At 22.9% G+C, this 23,360-nt stretch overlaps 6 protein-coding genes across 6 annotated transcripts; 3 read left to right on the top strand and 3 right to left on the bottom strand.

Annotated features, from left to right (window-relative positions):
- Positions 1-678: 678 nt before the first annotated feature.
- On the top strand, positions 679-4,945 carry PCHAS_1365700 (elongation factor Tu, putative; the record flags this gene model as incomplete). Its single annotated transcript, XM_735631.2, has 3 exons — positions 679-3,962; positions 4,171-4,750; positions 4,883-4,945. The coding sequence occupies 3 exons, from the start codon at positions 679-681 to the stop codon at positions 4,943-4,945; spliced, it is 3,927 nt and encodes a 1,308-aa protein (XP_740724.2).
- A 667-nt stretch (positions 4,946-5,612) lies between these two features.
- On the bottom strand, positions 5,613-6,422 carry PCHAS_1365600 (step II splicing factor, putative; the record flags this gene model as incomplete). The annotated part of the gene is made up of 2 exons (XM_016799465.1): positions 5,613-6,169; positions 6,359-6,422. 2 exons carry the CDS (start codon positions 6,420-6,422, stop codon positions 5,613-5,615), a joined length of 621 nt encoding a protein of 206 aa, XP_016654750.1.
- An 851-nt stretch (positions 6,423-7,273) lies between these two features.
- On the bottom strand, positions 7,274-9,022 carry PCHAS_1365500 (GTPase, putative; the record flags this gene model as incomplete). Its single annotated transcript, XM_016799464.1, has 9 exons — positions 7,274-7,300; positions 7,377-7,442; positions 7,578-7,638; positions 7,816-7,864; positions 7,947-7,986; positions 8,077-8,180; positions 8,346-8,447; positions 8,688-8,797; positions 8,907-9,022. The coding sequence occupies 9 exons, from the start codon at positions 9,020-9,022 to the stop codon at positions 7,274-7,276; spliced, it is 675 nt and encodes a 224-aa protein (XP_016654749.1).
- Positions 9,023-10,010: 988 nt separating this feature from the next.
- On the top strand, positions 10,011-14,220 carry PCHAS_1365400 (conserved Plasmodium protein, unknown function; the record flags this gene model as incomplete). The annotated part of the gene is made up of 4 exons (XM_016799463.1): positions 10,011-10,022; positions 10,394-10,423; positions 10,520-10,678; positions 10,843-14,220. The coding sequence occupies 4 exons, from the start codon at positions 10,011-10,013 to the stop codon at positions 14,218-14,220; spliced, it is 3,579 nt and encodes a 1,192-aa protein (XP_016654748.1).
- Positions 14,221-15,463: 1,243 nt separating this feature from the next.
- Positions 15,464-21,114, top strand: PCHAS_1365300 (conserved Plasmodium protein, unknown function; the record flags this gene model as incomplete). Its single annotated transcript, XM_016799462.1, has 3 exons — positions 15,464-20,535; positions 20,716-20,815; positions 21,043-21,114. 3 exons carry the CDS (start codon positions 15,464-15,466, stop codon positions 21,112-21,114), a joined length of 5,244 nt encoding a protein of 1,747 aa, XP_016654747.1.
- A 3-nt stretch (positions 21,115-21,117) lies between these two features.
- Positions 21,118-22,821, bottom strand: PCHAS_1365200 (leucine-rich repeat protein; the record flags this gene model as incomplete). The annotated part of the gene is made up of 7 exons (XM_016799461.1): positions 21,118-21,158; positions 21,282-21,382; positions 21,511-21,605; positions 21,869-22,068; positions 22,194-22,300; positions 22,502-22,550; positions 22,650-22,821. The coding sequence occupies 7 exons, from the start codon at positions 22,819-22,821 to the stop codon at positions 21,118-21,120; spliced, it is 765 nt and encodes a 254-aa protein (XP_016654746.1).
- Positions 22,822-23,360: the final 539 nt, after the last annotated feature.

Here is a 23,360-nt window from a genome sequence, read left to right as displayed (position 1 = left end):
TTACAATTCCATTTTTCTAACGTTGCATTTAAATAAATATTATTTTTTAACTTATGGCGAGTAAAAATATAACGTTTTTTGTTAAATAGGTGCAAAGCGGTATTATGTAAAATGCTATATGTCATCTAAAAAAATAAAATAAAATAAATAAAATATATTAATTAAAAAAAAATTAATAAAATAAAAAAAACAAAATCAAAATTTAATATAAAAAATACAAAAAAAAGTAAAAGATTGATAATCATAGGAAGGAAAAAAAGCCTTAAGGCTATCCTCGTATATTAAATTATATATTTTTATACATATAACGTTTTAAATTATGTACATACAAATGTGCATACACCTTACGAAGAATGAATAAATATAGTTATATCTATATTGTATATCCACAAAAGTCACAGAAATATGATTAAAGAATAAGGTGGCTGAAGCATATTTGATAAAAGTTTGAAATATTATTGCTTATTTATATTTTTTGTGTGTACTTTTTCAAAATGTTACAAGCATTTATTTTATAATTTGTGTTTAGCTTGTACTTATTAGCTTTTGTAGATTTTGAAGGGTTTTCAATCCATAGTTAGCACACGTTTGCATATTTTTTTTCAAATTTTTACAAGTTAATTCTTCCCTTTTTTGTTTTTATTAATTTCATATTTTCTTTTTACTGTTTTAAATATTATGGATTTAGTAAAATATCTTGACAAAAATGAACAAACCCGAAACATTTGTATTTTAGCCCATGTAGATCATGGAAAAACAACACTAGTTGATAATTTAATTAGTTCAAATAAAATTATAAGTGAAAAAAATATTGGAAAAGTAAAATATATGGATAATAGAGAAGATGAACAAAAGAGGCAAATAACCATGAAAAGTTCCAGTATACTTTTAGAGTGTACTTATAATAAAAATTATGTCATTGAAATGTTTTCAAATACTACAACTCGTGCTGAAAAAGAAACGAACGAAAATGGTGAAACAAATTTAACTACAGAACAATCTATTAATCCTCAAAATGAAAAAACGAGAAAAGGAGATAATGAAGAAAAAGATGGAATAACAAAAAGTTCAGTGAACGAACATACGTATTTAATAAATATAATTGACACACCAGGTCATGTTGATTTTTCTTCCGAAGTTTCAACATGTGTAAGAATTTGTGACGGAGCTTTAATTTTAATCGATTGTATTGAAGGATTATGTAGTCAAACAAAAATAGTTTTAAGACAAACGTGGAAAGAAATGGTTAAATGCATATTAGTAATAAATAAAATTGATAAATTAATAACAAATAAAAATATGGATAGTATGGATGCATATGAACATATTAATAATATTATTGAAAATGTAAATGCCTATATATATCAATTATATATGGAACAAAATATGGATAATGAAGATATTAATAATACAATAGAATTAGAAAAATATACATTTTCAACTCTAAAAGGAAATGTTTTATTATGTAGTAGTACACATTGTTGGTGTATCGACATGAATATATTTACTTATTTATTTTGCAAAAAAATGAATATTGATATTAATAATTGTGATAAAATAAAAAAATATATGTGGAATCGATATTATTTTAATATAAAAGAAAAAAAAATCTTAAAAATTCCCAACGACACTAATATATTACCTTCTAGTGGTGCAACAAATGTAGCGAAAAAAAAAAAAAAAAATTTATTCTCATTAGTTGTTTTAGATTTTTTATGGAGAATATATGATATTACTCTTACAAATAGAGATGATGAACAAATAAAAAAGCTATGTACAGAATTAAATATTTCCGATCAATTTTTACAAAATAGTAAATATAAACAAAATAATAATGAAAATAATGTTTTTATATTAACAACTATTATGTCAAATTTTTTAAGTCTTTCACGAGCTACATTTAATGCATGCATTGAAGTATTTCCATCATCAAAGAATATAAGTGAAAGCAGATTATTTAAAATATACCCATCCTTATATAATAATCCTATTTATAAAAATATATTAAATTGTGCATCAGATCAAACTTTTACTATTATCTATATATCAAAAAATATATGTGCAAATATACAAAATAATACAATAGTAGGGTTTAAAGATTTTCATGGTCAAAATAGATTTTTATCGATTTGCAAAATATATTCCGGAATGTTATATGAAAATATGGTTCTATATGTTTGTGGAAAAAATATTCAAACAAGGATTAAAAAAATTTACATATGTATGGGAGGAGATCTTCTACCTATTAAGCAAGCATATGCAGGTAATATTGTTGCCATCTATTTGGCAATAGAAAGTGAGCATGCATATAATTTTGATCACGAATCAAATGACTACAATATTAATCATTCCACTTACGAAAGTTCTGATCCCAATTTTGGAATTAAAAGTGAAATAATAAACAAATCTGAATGTACCACTTCATATGAATATGATAAAATAAAAGAAGGTGTAAAAAATTCAGGCATAATATATTCGCAAGAAAATGTAGAAAATCCGATTGGTCATTGGGATTTACAATATTTGTCAAATACTGTAATGAATTTAATAAAAAATAAAAAAAATAATAAAGAGCATAATATATTTCTAATGAATGATAATGATGGAATATTTTTAAATAAAAATATTACTTTGTCAAATAAAAAAAATGTGGATTCATTTATATTACCATTTTCTGATACATGTTCAACAATATTACATACAATTATAGAACCCAAAAATATTCAAGATATGAATAAGTTTCTTCGTGGTCTTATTTTATTATACACATGTGACACATCAATAGATATTGATTTTAATCAAAGAGGTGAATATATTTTAAAATTTTGTGGAGAAATACATATGCAAAAATGTTTATCTGATTTTGTTAACATATATAGTAATATAGAAATAAAAACATCAGATACCAATATATCTATAAGAGAAGGAATAAGCGATTGCAACATTAAAGTAAAGAAAAAGAAAAATATTGTTCATGATAATATAAAGCAATTGCATTCTTATTATAAAGCAGTACAAAAAAAGATACCTTCTAAACAAAATGAGGATAATAACATAATTACAGAAAATGGAAAAGAAAAATCTAAAAACTTATTAAATGCCGATAATACTAATATAAACAAAGGGTCTGCAAGTTCTCAAAATATTCATTCCAATAGTAATGATGCATTAATTTCTTCTTCTCCATTTAAACACATTCACATAGAAAAAGATAATGTATTTTTAAACACACTGTTTAATTATAGTAACAATATTATAAGTACCAAACTAAATAATGATTCTTTTTATATTTTTTTAAGTGTATTAAACATGCCCGACAAGATGTTACAATTTTTTGATAAGCATTATTCTAGTATTCAAACAATACTCGAAAATAGAGGAATATCATCTACTTTTTTAAATTATAGTAAAAATACCTTCTATGGGAAAAAGGAAGACTTTATGTATAAGCAATGTTTAATGAATTTAGAAAAATGCATCAATGATATTTTTTTTTCTGATAATTTTAATTGTGAAAATGAACCACCTTTAGACGAGACTAAAAAGGGAGAAACCGAAATGCAACAAAGTTCCTATTCTGCAAATAACGAACACAATGAAAATAATAATGGCTTTACTCAGAATGACAAAAAAACGGAACCTACAACAAAAGATAGCTATCAATCCAACTTTTTAAAAAAAAATAAAACTTATCAACTTCAATTATGGGATATTTGTGTTCAAAATGAAAGTATAACATTATTATGTATTAAAAAATATCTTAATAAAAAAAAAAACAATAATGAATATACATTTGATAATATCATAACAAATGAAGAATACAAAAACGCAATTAATCAGAGATCTTTTGTCGATACATATCTTTCAGAAAACAATAGTGATATTAACATTTATTTGAATAATTTGTGTCTAGGTTTTAAACTTGCTTCCAAATATGGCCCAATCGCTCAGGAGCCAATCAGGTAAATTATAAAAATATAAAAAGGGATAAACAAACAAATTCTATATTCATAATTGGAAAATAGCGACATGCTTTATGTTCATAGTATATATTTGTATACGCATGCGTAATTTGTAATGTTCGATCTTTTATTTTACACCGAATTAACTATATATCTTTATATTATTATTTTATCTTTTCATCTTTTTGTATTGTAACTCTGTTCTTAGGGGAGTCATATTCATCATTGAAGGACTGATAATAGATGAAAAATGCACAGAAACACCATTTGAATATTCCAACTTAAAAAGAGAAACACTAGAAGAAGAGGAAGATGCGAGTGGCTCTGCAGATACCGATATAGATGAAGAAAAAAAAATAAACACCGGAAATATTATTGGCTTAATGAAAGAGGCATGCTTAACTTCCATGCAACAAAGTAAACTTCGGATATATGAACCAATGCTAAGATTAAATTTAACATGTGAAAGTAATGTATTAGGAAAGGTATACAATGTTTTACTAAAAAGAAGATGCTCTATATTGTCAGAAGAAATTAAAGATGGCTATTTCCTATATTTTATAGATGCTTATTTGCCATTATTTAATTCTTTTAAATTAGCAGAAGAATTGCGATCTAAATGTTCAGGAAATGTAATTTATGATATTCAATTTAGTCATTGGAATAAATTAGATGAAGATATTTTTTTACTAAGTGATTCTTCTACTATAATTTACGACGAAGATTTTGATACTAAGTTGGCTGATAATACAGCGACAGAAATTGTTAATTATATTAAGCGATCTAAGGTATGTTAAAAAAAGTAAAATAAAAGAGAATGCCCATGTATGCTTCTCTTTTTACAACCATTTTTTGCACTAAACCAATTCATATACAATGATTTTTACAAATAAAACATGATTATATTAATTTTTTTGTAGGGTCTTGAAACAAATGAAAAAATCATACAGAAGCCAGAAAAACAATGCACCTTAAAAAAATAGTTCTAAATTATATGCTGTATAATATTGCAATAATTCGAATTTTGACTAATTTATATTTATATAATTTATGTAAATACCCCTTAAGTTATTTACATATATTATTGTTTACATAATTTTTGAAATTTTTTCCTGTTTTTAAAAATATTTATTATTCCCCCAACAATAATAGGCTTGTGTATTATTTCATGCACATAGCCTTTTGTTATTTTGTATTTCGTTATTTTGGTTTATATTGGTATATTATTTATGTTTTCATTTATTGTTTTGTTGATATTTAGTTGCTATTTCGATGTCATTTTGATGATCATCGAAAAGCTATCCCCATTAATTTGTTAACAACAAACAATTAAAACGCTTTTAAAAATCACAAATTCATTAAAAATATATAGCTCTAATTTTTTTTAAATAAATTATATCATCAATAAATGAGTTTTTGTGTATCTCATTTGATATAGGTTTATTTTTAAAGTTAATTAAAATGGAAAATACGTGTATATCGTATGCTTCATATAGACAAGCCGTTTTATGTGTCAAATTATATTATGATTAATTCGACAGCACCAAAAAAGTAACAAATAAAACAATATAAAAAAGGAATAAACAGTAAAAAAAACAAAACAAGAAAATGAATATAAAGACGAATAAATGGATACTAAGAAAAGTTTCATCACAATTTATTCAAAATCGCTGTTATACTATTATCGAATGTACCTTTTTTTTTCTTTTTCTTTTTCTTCTTTTTATCGATATTGATTTTTTCTATATCCTTTTTAACAGGCACTGTATCTGAATTGCTATTTTTGTTATCAATTGGATTATTTGGACAGGATATATTTTTATCAGTTTGCTTACAACACATATATCCCCATTTATTTTCTTTTCGGTCATAATAGGAACCATAAATCGACTTATGATTTTTTACAAAAATATCTTCATTATATTTTGATTTTATAACTAATTTATTAACAGAAGGATTAATCACATTTTCATCGTTTTTTTTATTATTATTATGATTAACTTCTTTTTTTTTATTTTCTTTATTAATGTCATATAGAATATCATGTTCTGTATCTTTGTTATTCAATTCATTTTGTCTTAATTGCTTTTTTAAAGCATATAATTTATATTGTTCTTCTCTCTTTTTTAAATATTTTTCTTCTTCTTCTTTTCTTAACCTTTCCTTTTCTTCAGCTAGCCAAACCTTTTCCAAGTTTTTTATATTTCCTATAAATGTGTGCAAAGGGGAATACTAATTAATTTATATTATTTACAAAATGGATGGAACAAAATTATAAGTATTTATTTGGTGAGGTAGACAATTTTCACAAGTAATTTCACATATATATATAGCACATGTAATCATAAATATACATACGTTTTCTACGTTTTAAGTATTTATATATAAATACGTACCTGGATGAAAGTGTTTGTGATTTATAAAGGATGCACTTTTATTTCCTATTTTGTTTATCCACATTTTAAACAACAAAATTTATCAAGAAAATTAAAAAAAGAACGAACGGATGAACAAACAAAAATGGAGCGTTTTACTTAACTATTTCTGAAGTGTTTTATTCATTTGTTTCTACATTTTTTTCCTTTAATGTAATAATATTTTACTTTCAATATCATCAAATTTTTTATTTTTTCTCTTTTTTTAAAAATTTAATAATTTTTTAAAAGCAAGATTAAATTATAAAAAAAAATGGCATTAAAAAGTGCCATAATAAGATTAAAATTAAAAAAATAGTATAAATGAATGAACATATAATAAAATAAATATTGTATATAATGGTAAACGGCAATGGAAAGACGCTTAAAAAAAATTATATTTTTTAAATAAATTGAATATTGCATAAGTATAAAAGTCGGAAAAAAATGGGAGACAAAAAAAATTAATAAATATGAAAATTTATCAATAATACATAAATGTAAATATAATATATTTAATATTATTAATTGCGTTTTATCAATTGTTCACAAAATTCTGCTAACAATAGCAGGACTTCAAAAGTATAATATTTTATATTAAGGCCATCACATCACTGAAACATTATGTAACGAAAATGTTTGAAATATATATAAGTATAGAAAAATATGTACATATATAGCATTGGCAACTATATATATAAAACAATATTAGCAACTAAGAGTATTGTCCTTGGTAAGATACTCTTTAAATATATATATTATAACTTATTTTCTAATTTATGATATGTAAAAAGGGCCATGAAAAATATATATTCAAAATATGGTTTAAATCTCAATCTTTTAAAGGCTGAAAACATTTCAAACATACTTTGAGAAACGTCTTTAAAATGATCAATCTCAATCCTCAGAAGATTCTGACATAGACTGAAAAAAAAATAAATAAAACATGATTTATTATTTGTATATATTTAATAAATAATTTTAATTCGTTTCTTATTACATCATCAGCATCATATTTCCACAAATTTGTATTGTTGTACACCATATTAATTACATGCACGAATAGCTGTAAAAATTAAAATGAAATAAATGAAACGTAATACCAAAAGCGATTTTTAAATATCCATATTTCATATGAACATCTTATTAATGGGTGTTGGCATTTTATAAAATAATAAAATCAAATAAATAACTGCTTTACCTTTTTTACATTCTTTCCAGTATAAGCTGATGTTAGCCAAAGCTGGATCATGTGCTCATTACTGTTTGAAAAGGAAAAGACGGCGTGGGTGTATATTTATTAATGTATATATCCACATACATGCATATATTCTAATCGAGTAATCGAAATGAATAAGGCATAGATCGTTACATATATTTACGTTTAAACTAATTAATGAAATAAATACATAAATATTCTGTTTAAAATAAAAGCTTACGAAAAATCTTCCGCCTGCCTCAGTAATTCATTATTTTGGTTAATCAAATCTAATAGAAAAATATGTGATTGTACATGTATTTATATATATGTGTAAGACCTTGTTTGATTCATCAATTTGAAGGGAAATACCGTATTTATTTCCAACAAGAGTTATAAAGGGCTTAAGTGTCTTTAAAAAAAATAATAAATAAAAACATTAAGAGAGAAAGAAAAATATTAAGTCTAAAAATTAAATTTTTTAATGTTTTTTGGGAATTACATATAGTCGGTTATATGTGTTGGACATGTTTAAATATATCATCTTAGCATATTCAAATGTTGATGGATTAGTAAGATCGAACACTAATAAATAAGCCATCCTTCCTAAATATATTATTTATGTTATAAATTTATGTTATAAATTTATGTGTTATGGTATTTAATAAATGCATAGCAATAAAAGAAATACAAATAAACATGCAACTCTTCAAATATCGAATTTTATACACGTTTATAAACTTTGCTAATATTATTCAATTTTATTATAACCATAGCAAACTGAATTATATTGATCATTATGATTAAAGGGAATCGCTGGTTTTTCAAATAAGCTAAACACTGGGTTTGTCATATGATTCTTATTTGTTTTAACTGCAAATATGTTTTTTAATTTAATAAAAAAATGTATATACCCAAATAGTTTGTTTTTATGTGTACATATCTACTATATATTTTCAATGTATATTATAATAGAGCAACCACTTGGTGATGTACATATATTGTTGACATCACACATCCCAAATATTAATATATGCATATATATTAATGGGCACTCAGTCTGGTATATTATTCACACTGTTAGTAAACACAAATAAGAATATAAGTACATACTTTCTTTCCTTAGCATATTCATAAAAATGTTTACGTTCACATCAATAGAAGTGTCTTCAATTTCAACACAAAAACTTCGATTTCTTTCCTTGTGTACTTTATAATATATCCTTCAAAAGAAGAAAACAAATGTATATATTTTAATATTTAACAACATGTGTAAATATAAATATATGTGTTGTATCATCATGAATATTTATATGTCTATGTATGTATTACATGGGCATCTCGGTATGCATATAAGTGTTGAAAACTTCATTATTCATAATAGAATTAACCAAAGATGTTTTCCCCGTATTTAAATATCCTAGAACTGTTACTTGTAGTAAAATCATTTTTTTTTTCTTTTGAAAACACCATTGAATTATTATAAAATAGTTCACCTATTAATTACTTCGTGTATTCATTAGTGAACTCAGAATTGCCATATTCAAAAAAACAGAAAAATCAAATATAAATATTGGCATAAAATATTAATTATTATAGAAAATATTCAAATAAAAAATATGTATTTTTTTATATTTTCATATTATACAAATATTAATTTTTATTACACCTTAAATGTGTGTGCTTTAGTTTATCAAACCCTTATATATATATTTGTTTATTTATTTTATAAATTTTTACACTTTTTTAATTTATTATATATTTACTTTAGACACATAAATAAACGTATCTAATATATTATTTAAATGTTTGTACTACCCCTTAAAAAAAATTAAATTAAAATAATAATCATAAAGTATTATTCTTGTATATGCCGTGGCATTTTCAGAGAAGCGTGAAATAATAAAAAAAAGGATACACATGTATACGTCACATATTGTCTAGTTATATAATATATGTATATAATATGCAAAATGGTGTAAAAAAAATATAATATATACATGTTGTAAAAATTAAATTTCCTAAAAAAATATATATATATTTATGTGTAGCTTAAAACATAGATAAATATATATATAATGTTTGAGACATTTATAATTAATTTATTTGTTTTATAAAATTTAAGAGAATAATTCAGGGTTTTATTCATGGTTTATAATTCATTTAATGTTTTAAATATATTTTATTATGCTATATTTTTTTCGTCTTTTCCGATTTTTGCATTTAAAATTTAAAGCACCTAAATTCATATTTATAACTTTTATAGATTATCTAAAAAGTATTTTAATTAAATAGAATGAACAAATTCATATAGTATTATTATTTCACAATAAAAATAGCATATCTACTATTATCGCTTTATATTTTTAAAAATACGCCCCTAATAATAAAATATATATACCAATTGCATAGAGCTTGCCTTGTTAGAGTGAGAAAATGAGCTCAAAGGTAAAAAATAATAACAATAATAAGAATATTCAACATGTGCGTATATATACATGAATTATATGTACACACCGTGTGTCTGTGTCAATACATAGACTATACGCCCTTGTATTTGTACGTGTATTTGATAACTTATAAAGTAAACCGTAAAACAAACATTTCATGTCAACGCGTGCAACTTATTTATAAAAAATTGAGATTATGAATGTACATATTATATCCACATTCCTATACAATCCTCCATTTCAACTGCTATATATTTCATATTGCACACAACATACAACTATAAGAAACTGTTACATAAAATATTTTCAAATTATATCTAATCTATATAAGTATCACAATTTACATTAATTTATTTTGTAACGTTTTAGGGAAGTGTAGAAGTTAGCCATTTAATAGAAGTAATTTTTTCCTGACCATTTTTTTAACATATATGCATAAAAACAGAGCAGTATAAGTGTATAACATTCCATATTATATATATTTTTTTTTTTAAGGAAAGAGATAAATGGATAGAAAAATATGAGAAAAGAGATTCAGAATATCTAGTTCTAAAACAACAATTAGAAGATATCACAAAGAAATATAATAAGACAAAAGGGGATGAAAATGAAGAAATGATCAAGAAAGACATTGCACTGAAATACAATCATATGGTAAGAAAATTATTTCAAATGCATATATAAACGATTATTTTGTACATATCTATATTTTGCATTGTCTATTTTTCTACTATATTTGGATCCTCATTTTTGTTTAATACATTAATTATGATATTTTTTTCATTTGTCGGTCTTGGGTTATCCCTATTTTTTATTAGGAAACACAATGCAAATTTCTGAATGTTCAAGTAAATATTTTAATTCTAGAAAAAGAAAAGGAAATAAAAAAAAACAAAGAGCTTGAAATAATTATCAATAAACAAAATAAAGAAATCAACTGTTACAAACAAATTTTAGAGAAATTAAAAAATCTTAATATATCATTTAAAAAAAAAAAAGAGGAAGCTGAAACCAAAATGCATGTTATGATAGACAATGATTTGGTAACAAAAAATGATCATTCCTTATTAAAAGGAATAATAAAAATAAATGATAAATTAATTGATGTAAATAATAAAGTCCATTCTAAAATTAATATTCAATTAGAAAAAACAGTTGATAAATTGTCACTAGCTAATAAAAAAATTAAAAAATATTACGAAGCAATTAATAATATGAATGAAAATTTTTTAAAATATAAAAAGGAAAAAGAAAAAATGTTACTTGAAACATTAAAAATAAATCAGGAATTAAGAGAGCAATTAGAGAAAAAAAAATATATAGAAAAATATAACAACGAATGCAAATTTAAATTAGAACAATTCGTTGCATCAAATATTTTATTAAATTATTATCAATCTAAATGGAAACTGACTGAATATTGTATGAACTTACTTTTAAAGTTTATTAGCTCTGTAAATGGAATAAATAAAAATGGATGGATAAACACTGAAATGTCTAGCCCATGGAACGATCACAATGTTCACCATTTTTCGGAGGAATCAAAATTGCCATTGGATTCCTACAACTTGTTCAGTGTGCATGTAGAAAAAAAGGAAGGAGAAAACAGCTATATACAATATATTGAGGCAATAAAAAAAAATGTCTTATCGAATAATTTTTCTGAAATAAAAATAAAAAAAATTGATTTATCGGCATCTGGTATCGTATTGAATGACTATAAACATAAAGAATTAGATTATTTGGATAAATATATTCTTACTAATAATAATAGCATAAACTCTCTAAATATTATTCAAGTGTTATATTGTAATATTAAAATAATTCATGATATTTTTGAATGTGCAAATATAGCTTTTCAACTTCTTTTATATATATATGAAACATATTTAAAAGAAGTAATAGATAATTTACACAACCCTTCTTATTTAGAAAATTTAGAAAAAAGTAGTATACGATTTTCGATCTATTTTTTTATGGCACTTTCTTATTTTTTATTATATACTCAAAAATATATACAAATAATTAAAGGATCAAATATATTTTTCCATTTTGTATTATTATATGATAAAAAATTTTCATATATATATTCTTTATGTAGATATTTGTTAGAAGAATATATGGAAAAGATACGAATTAAATTGTTCAATCAAAATGTTGATTATTCAATGCTACAAGTTTTAACAGAAAAACTCGTGAGCTTTTATCATTCCTTACGAGGTGAAAAAGAGGAAAATCGATGGGATGAAATGGAAGAAAAAATAGAAGACGAAGACGATATAAATAAACAAAATATCAATGAAAAAGAAAAAGAAAAAGAAATAAAATGGAGCGAAAAGGAAGAAAACAAAATGAGAAAAGAAACAATATCTTCTATTGAAATCATATGCTTCTTAAATACAATAACTGCAGCAAGTATTTTACTAATAATAGACAAAGCTGTATATACAGAATTTTATAACTATAGAGATATAAATATTCAAAAACAGATTATTGAAAAATGTGAAGAAACATTAAAATTAATTAAAATGCCTCAGAACGTTTTAAATTTTTATTGCCCTATAAAACAGTTTAATTTTTCATCAAAAAAATTTGTTGCATATGCAACCAAATATAAACTTATTCTTGTCAATATGATAGACGACACTATGCCACATAGAAATGATGAAAAAAAGAAATATTCTAAAAAAAATGAAAAAAATATTGTAGACTCTACTTCAATTGATCGTAAATCCAGTGCCATAATACAAAGTATTAGTCAATTCATACTAGAAGAACTCGAAAATGTTTTTCAAAAATGTAGCACACATTCACTTTTTGTTAAAAAAAAACAAGACGAATTATTACTAATACAGATTTGCAACAAATATGTAGAAATGTACAATTTAGAAATCTCAAAAGAAAATAAAAATAATACAAAACATGATATAGACCAAAAAAATGATATAATAAAAAATTATGAACAAGAATTAAATGGTTTGAAAAATTTGATAGATACACTTAACAAAAAAATAAGCATATTAAGTATAAGAGAAGAAAAGTATAATAAAATAAAAATCGATCTAGATATATATAAAAAGGAAAAAAATGAATATGTAAATATTATTAACGATTTAAGAAAAACCAAAAGTGAAGCATTAAATCAAATCACTTATATTACTAAACAAAAAAATGAAATCAAAAATAAATATAATGAACTACTAAAAAATCATCAAAAAAAAAACAAGCTAAATGAAGTAAACACAAAACATATGGAAAGTTCCAATATAGACATATATTATATGAAAAAAATCATAAACAATTTATACAACGAAAATTTTATAAATAAAATAAACAAGCAATATTATTATTTATTTGATGATAAAATTAATTATTATAATAATAAGTATGAAAAGGATGGTCAATTTTTTAATTTTTTACACACACACGACGAGATAAAAAAAGATGAAATATATGATATTCGAGAGGAAAGTAAAAAAAGTTTCGACAATTTCCTAACCAAAACAACACAACCTGAAGAAATACACGAAACACAAATCAATTCAGATCTTAACAATTTTTTTTCAAAAGATATTTATTTTGTAGATAAAAAACATACTGAAATATATGATGACATATACAACTGCGAATTAATTAAATCTAGATTAAGCATGCACAAGACAGAATATTTTAAAAATAAATTATACAATACAAATTTTTCACACTCTTTTATTCCTAATCATAAAAAAAATAACAATTGGATGCAAGAAATCATTCATATAATTCAAAAATATAAAAATTTAAAAAATGAAGTATATAAAGAGATATTAAATGTGCCTATTAATCTAAACAATGACAAAACTGTATTTAAAAAAAATATGCCATTGTGGAACGAATTATACTATAAAGTAATACAAATTCAAAATTTAATAAAGCAATTTTGTATAAAGAATAATTTAAAAAATACAAATCATGAAATATCACATTTAAATAATGTCCTCAATATTATAATAGGAAACGATATAAACACTGAATCATCTAGCGATCTACTTAATAACAAAAATATAAATGATATAAAAATTTCTAATAATAATAATAATAAAAATTATGAATATAGTTTGAATACCAATACGTGTGTAAAGACTGATGTTATACTTAATGATAGTGCCTTTTCATATTTAATTAAAAACATATTCGATTTTTCTACTATCGATTAATAACCCTATTCTCAGTCAAACAAGTGCATATCATGCGTGTATATCATTTCATAGGTGAAACATGGTGTAACAATTGCAATTACCTTTGCAATTTTATTATATTCCAATTAAAGTAACTGCTTTTCATTCATGGATCACTAATAATTATTAAAGACGTTACTCAATAACTAGTAACCTATTTTATTATAATATTTTTTATTTCTATGCTCTTTTCTTTGAGATAGAAAGTAAAAAAGGTTTACCTCAATAGTGCATACTCTGTGATATATTTTTCAAGAGTTGCATAATCGTTACTCTGAATTTAGTTCATTCCTGCCTTAAATTGTTATATGGAGGTCTATAGTTAGTATATATTCCGTACATTCACAATTCACTACATTATATATATAGCATTTTTATACCCACATATTGTACCCTTTTTATGCGTAATAATTTTCCTAAATTTGATTTTTAACCGATTTTGAAGCTTGGGCTTACATTTAATATGCAGTTCTATATTTTTTCATAAACACGTAATAATATATACTCGTTTTAGAGCTATTATATATTTTTTCCCCATATATTTAACTCTTAATAATTGATAAGAATTAAGCACTTGAAAAAAAAACACATTTTTTCAGTTTTATAAAAATGATTACCAAAAATATATAAAATAAAAGATGTGAACTGAACAAAACGATGCCACGGAAAAAAAAAATGTAAATAATGCTATAGAGCAAGATAAATTTCAAAAAAAAAAAAAAAAACGAAATTACTCGTAAACAAATGCGCACTCATTTCATCGAAAAAGGTCAAAAAAAAATATATAGAAAATAAAATAAAATTAAATAAGTGACCTTAAGTAAAGAAACAAAAGGAAGCAAAAAAATATCTATATATAAATAATTGTATATATATATATAATAACAATAATAGATAAATTGATGGCTACACAAGCAAACGAGCTAGTAATGCAGAAAATCCAAAAGTAACGAAGTAACGGAGTACCAAATATAATTATGAATATTTTCTGAGAATGCTCATCAAAATATTCCCATGTTTTTTAACACTTCAATATATTGTGTAATGTAGAGAGGACAAAAATAGCGGCACAAATACTATGCTGTGAGTAGTAATCGTATAAAGCGTGGAGAATGAGCGCAATATGCCATATATTTATTATGTATATGGTTTTCTATATACGTCGTAATATATACACCCACATAGCTCATAACTCCGGCATCTATTCAGTAGCTATTTCAAAATGAAGAAAACAAATATGTTGCTACCAAAAAGAAGTGAGGAAATAATAAAAAAAAAAAGTAAGTTATTTTTTCTAAGCATCAAAAGATATGAAAATACAAATGTATCCATCCAAAAAACGGATGATAATATTAATATAAGTTTGGAAAAAACGGAGGATATAAAAAATGATAATTCTATCAACGATAACAAAAACGATGGAAATGCTAAGAGAAATATAGCAAATGATTATTTGATCAAATATTATGATGAAAATAAAAATATAATAAAAACAACGAATTATATTTTAAAAATACACTTAAGAGATAATATATTTGTTAACCAAAAAAATGCCTTTTACAATTATTTCTATAATTCATATCCATTTATTATAAACAATTATATTTCACAAGTAAAGGAAAACTATCTTTCTCTTAACAACATCGACAACGATAACAATGGAAATAAAAACCCCAATGGCACACCTAAACAAAAATCAAATGATGAAATTGAGAAGTTGTTACAAACTTTTCTTTACTATAATAAGGATACCAAAAATTCGTTAGAAGATGAAAATTTCTTAAATATAATAAATAACAAAATGAACAACCTTAGTAATGCTTCAGAGTTATTAAAATGGTTGAATAAAAATATGCACTTAACAATTTTAAAAACTGGAACAAGTAAGAATGAAGAATTATCTAATAAGATAATCAGTAAAGAAAAGGCTCAAATGTATGGAAAATTTAGCAAGCTATTTCAAAATATAATTAATAATATTAATCATACAACTGATATGAATAAAAAAATCGAGATACTACTGTACTTAATAAACATATGCAATAAAAATGTGTTTCCACAAATTTATGAACAGACTAAAGCATGCTTAGAAGGAATTTATGAGAATATAAAAGTTAACCAAAAAAAAAATCCAAAAAAAGGAATTGAACAGCAATATATTATGTTTTTACTATACAAAAATTTTCTTTCAAAAAATGTTGAAAAATATGTTAATATGGAACTTAAGAAATATTTGACGGAAGAAATATCTTTTTATAATTATTTAAAAAATGAAAATATAAATATTTGTTTATTAAGTTTGATATATCGAGATTTATCTTTTATTAATAATTATGAAATAAAATATGTTCTCATGAATTTAGCATTTTCAAAAATAAAAACTACAGATATGTTTGTAGACATAAATAGTTCTTATAATGCCATAATGCCTATGACTAATTTACAAGGTTATACAAATCATAGTAGAGATAAAAATAGTAATGCTACAATTTTGAATAATTATCAAGAAGGAAAAAATAATATAGCTCAAAAAAATAAAAAAAATAATATTTTTCTCAGCGATTCTTATTTATCATTTTTCTCTAACACATTACTAAAAAATAACTTTTACACATTTTTAAAAAATGATTGCATTTATTTCGATGCAACAAACAAATTCAATTCACAAACAGATATAAATAATACCAACATTAATAATTATGTATTCTACAATTTATTAGTTGCTATTATACAATTAAAAGAAACACATTTAAAATTATGTGATAATATGCAGATAAAAAAAATGAAATTATTTCTAGAAAATGAAAAAAATACAACATTACTTAATCATATTTGCAAAATAAAAGATAACTCATACTATTTTAATGATTTTATTATACAAAATATAACCTTTTTTACTAAATATTTTGTTAAACACAAAATAAATTTCCCTAGCAATATTTATCCATACATACTGAGCATATATTGTAATCTTATTGATAATATGAAAAATATTGAAAATTATTCCGATATAAAAAAAGGAAAAAATTTAATAAATGATAGTAAGCACATTGTAAATTATATTATCAATGAAATTTATTATAACATCAATTTATATACCCTCAAAGAATATTTATCTTTAATTAAATGTATTCAAGTGCTACCAAAAAAATATATGTTTGAATTAAAACGTGATATATATTCTTCTAAGAATAGAGACAAACTACATACCCACATTTTTGATAATGATGAATTAGATAAAAATAATGATAAGTTAAATTTGCAAAACTTGCTTGACTTGGGTGCAACGAAAGCAGAGAAAAAAGATGACAAAACACAATCGCCTCATTCACGTAGTAATAATTCTACTAGATTTGGTTCAATCCAAAAAGAAATGAAGAATAATATTTTTCCAAATGGGCATATGGATAATTTAATCAAAAATAATTTAAAAACAAAAAAAAGTGTTACAATAATAAGTACTCATGATTTTATTGGGTTAACATCATTGCCAATTTTCAACGAATTGAATGAAGATTTTGTTTTAAAGATAAGACAAAATGAGCAAGAGAAAATAAGGGAAATGATACCAAACAAGTTTTCCAACAATGCTGATGTGACTTCTATAAATTTAGATAATATTTATGAATATATATATACATTTCATTATAAAAAATTTGTAAACAATTCTGAAGATTATATAAAAAATATATCTATAAAATATGATGAATTAACAAAAGATCAAATTATAAATTATTTTATTTTTTTTACACACTTAAATGAATTGGATATATCTGATATATGTGCTCTTATTAATATAATGAACCAAATAAATGTGTTTCATCCATTTATCGATTTTTTTATTTCAAAACGTGTTGAAAATTTATTACAAACCAAATGGAAAAATGAAGAAGCTAGCATATTAGGAAAATTTCCATCAAATCTTACTAATCAAAATACCCTTAATCAATACAAATTTAGTGATACATATCTTGATGATTATATTTCAAAAATGAAAAAAATAAGCGAGCAAGATAATTTCAAAATAAAAGAAACTACAAATAATAAAAATAATATCAATTTAAATGGCAACAATACTCATAGGGGAATTCATAGTCAAGAGTTATTGAAGAAAAATATAGATAATTCACAAAAACATTTTAATGATTTAAATTTATATACTCACAATATATATGCATCGAATTTTGAAAATATTAATTACAATTATGATATTACTACAAATACAATAAATTTATTTTTATCTCTAAATAGCAAATATAAAACTAAACATATTATAGAAAAATATTTAAAATTTTTCCATTTTGAAAATGTTAATTTATTTAAAATTAACTTTAATCATTTTATTCAAAAAAGATACCAAGAAACTTATTCAAACACAAAAACACCAATACAAAATTTAAATAGTACTGGTATGCCTTCTATATTATCAGATGATCTATTGACCAATCCGGGCCTTAGTGGCATGCTTGTACATGCTGATACTATAGAAGATCGAGTTTCTTACAAAATTATCCCAGGAACATATAATAATACTTTTGATAAATTAAACATTATAAGCAACATTGATAATAAACATGATGAAATTTTTTGTCTACATTCTAACTCTCAAAAAATGGACACTGAAATAAATCACAAAATAATATATGACATCATTGAAAGTAGAATAAAATATGACATCAACATTAAAAATTTCATACTAAATAATGAAAACAAATACAATGACGATATAAAACAAAATTTGGAAAAAGATTTTCTTTCTATAAATAATATTATTAATCTTATAAGTTATCTTAACAACATAAATGATGATGAAAAATATATAAAATTATTAACATTATGCTTAAAAAATATAATTCTATGTAAAAATGAAATAATCGATATAAAAACATTTAGACTATTAACAAACGAGCTATTAAATATTAAAAAGATATATCAAAATATTTATATATCATCAGAATATTCTTATTTAAACATGCTAATAAAGCATTATATTAAAATTATGGAAAATTTTATTCCTTTTTTTGATATCTCAGATTATTTTAAAGTTAAACAAATATTTATTAAATATTCTTTATCAAACAAATATTTAAAACCATTAATTATATTAAATAACGAGTTAAATAAAGTTAATATAAGAAATATTAATCTTAATTTTATTCATATTATTTTGCACTTTTACTTGAAATTAAATTTTATAAACGAACAATTTATTGGAAATTTATTGCACCGTTATGTTAATTTTATATACCAGCAAATGGAAAATATGCCTAATACTACTATAATTCCAAATGTTATCAAAACAAACGAATTACTTTTGTCGTTGTGTGTAAAAAATAAAGATATGATTAACCTCAATTTTGTAATAGCACAAAGATACGCAAATTATATGAATGACTTTAAAATCGATGATTCTAATATGAGCGACAATTTTTCTAGCACTGAAGAGGCACATAATATTTTGGAATATAACTTAAGCAATTCAAAGGATGAAATATCTGATCAAACCAATGAGCCGGTCATTGAATATGAAAAAGATAGCGAAGAAAACCACGATAATAGCATATTTAGTCATGTAGAAAACGAAACAGAAAAGGGCATTCATAATAATACTAATAAATATTCGATAAATAACGAAATAAGTGATGATGTTATAGAAGATCAAGCTATTGATGGTCATAATAATAAAAATAATCATAGTGAGCTAATTCATATACAAAATGAAGATGATAATAAAAACGATGCAATTGTACAGAACAAAAAATACGAATTATCATTGACCCATAAATTGAATATAATATACTTTTTATGCAAATTTCATTTTTATAATAATATAATAAAATCATACTATTTCCAATTAATTAACGAATGTCTAAACAGTGAAAGTTTACCATTTAATGATGAGGACTATTGTAGATTATATGAAATTTATGTGCATGTTATTCTTAATTTTTATTTCCTTTCTTTTGATAAAAATAATAAATATATTAATTATATTTTGAGTAATTTACCATGCTACCATTGGTATAAAAAAGAAGAAGAAAAATTAAATTTATTTACAGCATCAAAAGATTATACTGATATTAATACAATTTTAAGAATTTTAAATCTTAATTTTCTTACACCCACGTTAACAGAAATATATTTTATTCATTTTTTTAATGATCTTAAAAAAATTAATTCTATTGAAATACCACAAAACGTATTTCACCTCTACCAAAAGTATAACTTACTTATTGAAGATATTCAAAATAAAAATGTTGCAATTTTATGTGTTCCCGAGGAAAATGCATTACTGTAAGGAAATATATCTCAATACTTTTTTTAAATAATAATACTATTTATAAAAATTAATCACAATAAATGTAGAAATAATATGCTAACAGCATGATATATTATATAAATTTCATTCCTTTTCATTTAATTCGCTAACATATAAATACATCCTATTTTTTATTTCATTTGTTTCCCTTTTAGTGACGAAAATCAAGACTATAAAATCCTCATAAACGAGAGCCACTACGTTTACGAAAACATCAGGAAAACATATACAACATCATTACTATTTTTGAGCGAGGTAACCTATATACACAAGCAAATTTCAATATTATTTTTGTATTCCCCATAATTGGGCATGCTAAATATTAACATATATATAGCGCTATTACAAAATTAGCACTATTTATGAGTTTAACAATGCATGAAAAAATGCAAAATGCAGCAAAAAACGACTTAAACTTATAAATAACATATGTATACACATTTTTATACACAATTTGCGAATTATTATTTTTTTTTGTTCAGTGGAAGAACTTAAACGTTGAAGAAAAATGCGATTATATCCTCCGGATTTTATATACATCCTTGAGAAGTTGATCACTATTCTTCATCTTGAATATTCATCAAGTATTTCCTGAAATCTGTAAATTATAGCATATAAATGCATTCAGTTGTATTCATATTGTAATTAAATGGGCATAAGTACACATTTAAACCTTAAAAATATTTAATATGTATAATAAATAAGGTATATAAATTCATACATTCAACTGAATTTTCGTGCTCCATTTTTTGTTCTAGCTTTATCTTTTTTAATTCATCTTGCTCTCCTTTCGTTCCATGTTCAAAAAAGGCTTTAACACACCTGTTTTATTTTGTAATTATATATATATGCATACATATATAATGTGTGTATATATACATTGTTTGGTTTGCTTATCCATAATGTTGCATGTATAAAAACAACCAAAAAAAAACAATTAAAAATATCACCTTCTCTCTTCATTTGTAACTGGCTTATAATCCAGAAATGTTAAGTTTGCCAATGTATGCACAAATAATTTTCGGTAATTTTTATATTTTGATAACTGAAAAGGAATGAAGTACACAATAAAATATTACTCGTGTAGTAAACTTATTATAGAATAATATGAGAAATAATAATATATTTTTTTTTTTAATTATGAACAAAACAAATTAGTCCACTTCCAAGTTATTTGCGATGCTACAACTACGGTATCATGATCATACTCCACAAATTTTAGAAATAAATTATGAATATATTACTATAATTTATATACTTATCATAATTTGTATGTAAATCAAAATGTATATCAATTTAAGGTATTACTCCTGGGTTATTCATTATATATAAAATATTTAGATGCTTCAGATTGTAAAGGTTTTCCAAAATGTCCTCTTCAATTTTGTTATTACTAAGATTTAAAATTGTAAGACATTTATTCTTTTCTAAAAGTGATACCATACTACATCCCTTATCGCCTAAGCAATTGTTACTTAGGTTTAAATCTTCAAGGGAGCACAAATTTTCTATAATCCAAAAAAAATTATAACATAAAAAATATAACAAGCATAATCATCGGATCAATAGCATATACATTTTATAAAAAATATCACAACACATAATAGTAGAAATATTAAAAGCATGGAATTACCTAAATTTTCTATCACATTAATATAATTATCCTCTAAATTTAATATTCGTAACTTTTTTAACGAACTCAAATTTTCAATTTTTGAAATTCTGTTGGAGTTTAAATAACTTTTTATGGTTGAGGTAAGGAAAAAGAAAAAATAATAAATAAAAAATTGTGTAAAAATCATTTGTCAAATAATAGAATAAAATAGCCTCTAAAAAGTATACTCTTCGTATAACTACTTGTAGATAGGCGTTATGTTTGTCTAATATTATGAGCTAGCTTATTACATATATACGATTCACATATTTATATATTGAACTAACAGAGCAACTAGGTTTATACAGCTGTCCAATCCACAAATACTTTCCAATGCTAAAAAAATTATGCAAATATTCCAAATAGAAAGGAAAAAATTAATTCATTTTATAGTTTGTTTCATTGCCTATTTATTCATTATTATATTTTTTTAACCATTATTATTTAGATATAATGCTTTTAAATTGCTCAAGTTTTGAAGGCATTCTATTTTTTTATATAACCTATTATTTAAATATAGTACGTCGTTTAATTCGATAAGAGAGTAGTACGCGTCATTCTTTTGGACTACCCTTTTAATTTCATCATCGTTTAATACGTATTCCATTTTTATATAATTCTTTATTTCTAATTTAGTTCAGTATTTATTTGTTTCGATAAATATAGTGTTATATAATATTTTGGGAATACTTTCCTAGCACATTCTAATAACATCCCGAATGGTCGGATATAAACCCATGGAATTATTATAAATACATATATTCTTATCTTTTATTTTTAAAAGAAAGTTTGTGTATTTATATTTTTTTAAACAAATAATGTATATTTTATAGAATGTGGAGCATATATTATGCATAAAGTTAATAAATATGAATATTAATAATTGTACATAAATTAATATGAGGCATTAAAGAAAGGGTATATATCATATATAGAAATAAATATTTGCACATATTATATGTGTATAGTTAATGAATATAAAAAAAAATATAACAATGACATAAAATATAATAAAGTCATTAAAGTTAAAGATAAATAAAGAAACAAAATTCTTAAATTAACTCTTAAAAATATTAAAAACAAATATAATAATATAGAGTGTAAAAATAATGTGAGGTTTCCTTTTTTCGTGGTTTTGCATAAAAT

This window comes from Plasmodium chabaudi (assembly GCF_900002335.3).
Source record: "Plasmodium chabaudi chabaudi strain AS genome assembly, chromosome: 13".
NCBI classification, from domain to species: Eukaryota; Apicomplexa; class Aconoidasida; order Haemosporida; family Plasmodiidae; genus Plasmodium; species Plasmodium chabaudi.
This window is presented reverse-complemented; position numbering and strand designations above follow the sequence as displayed.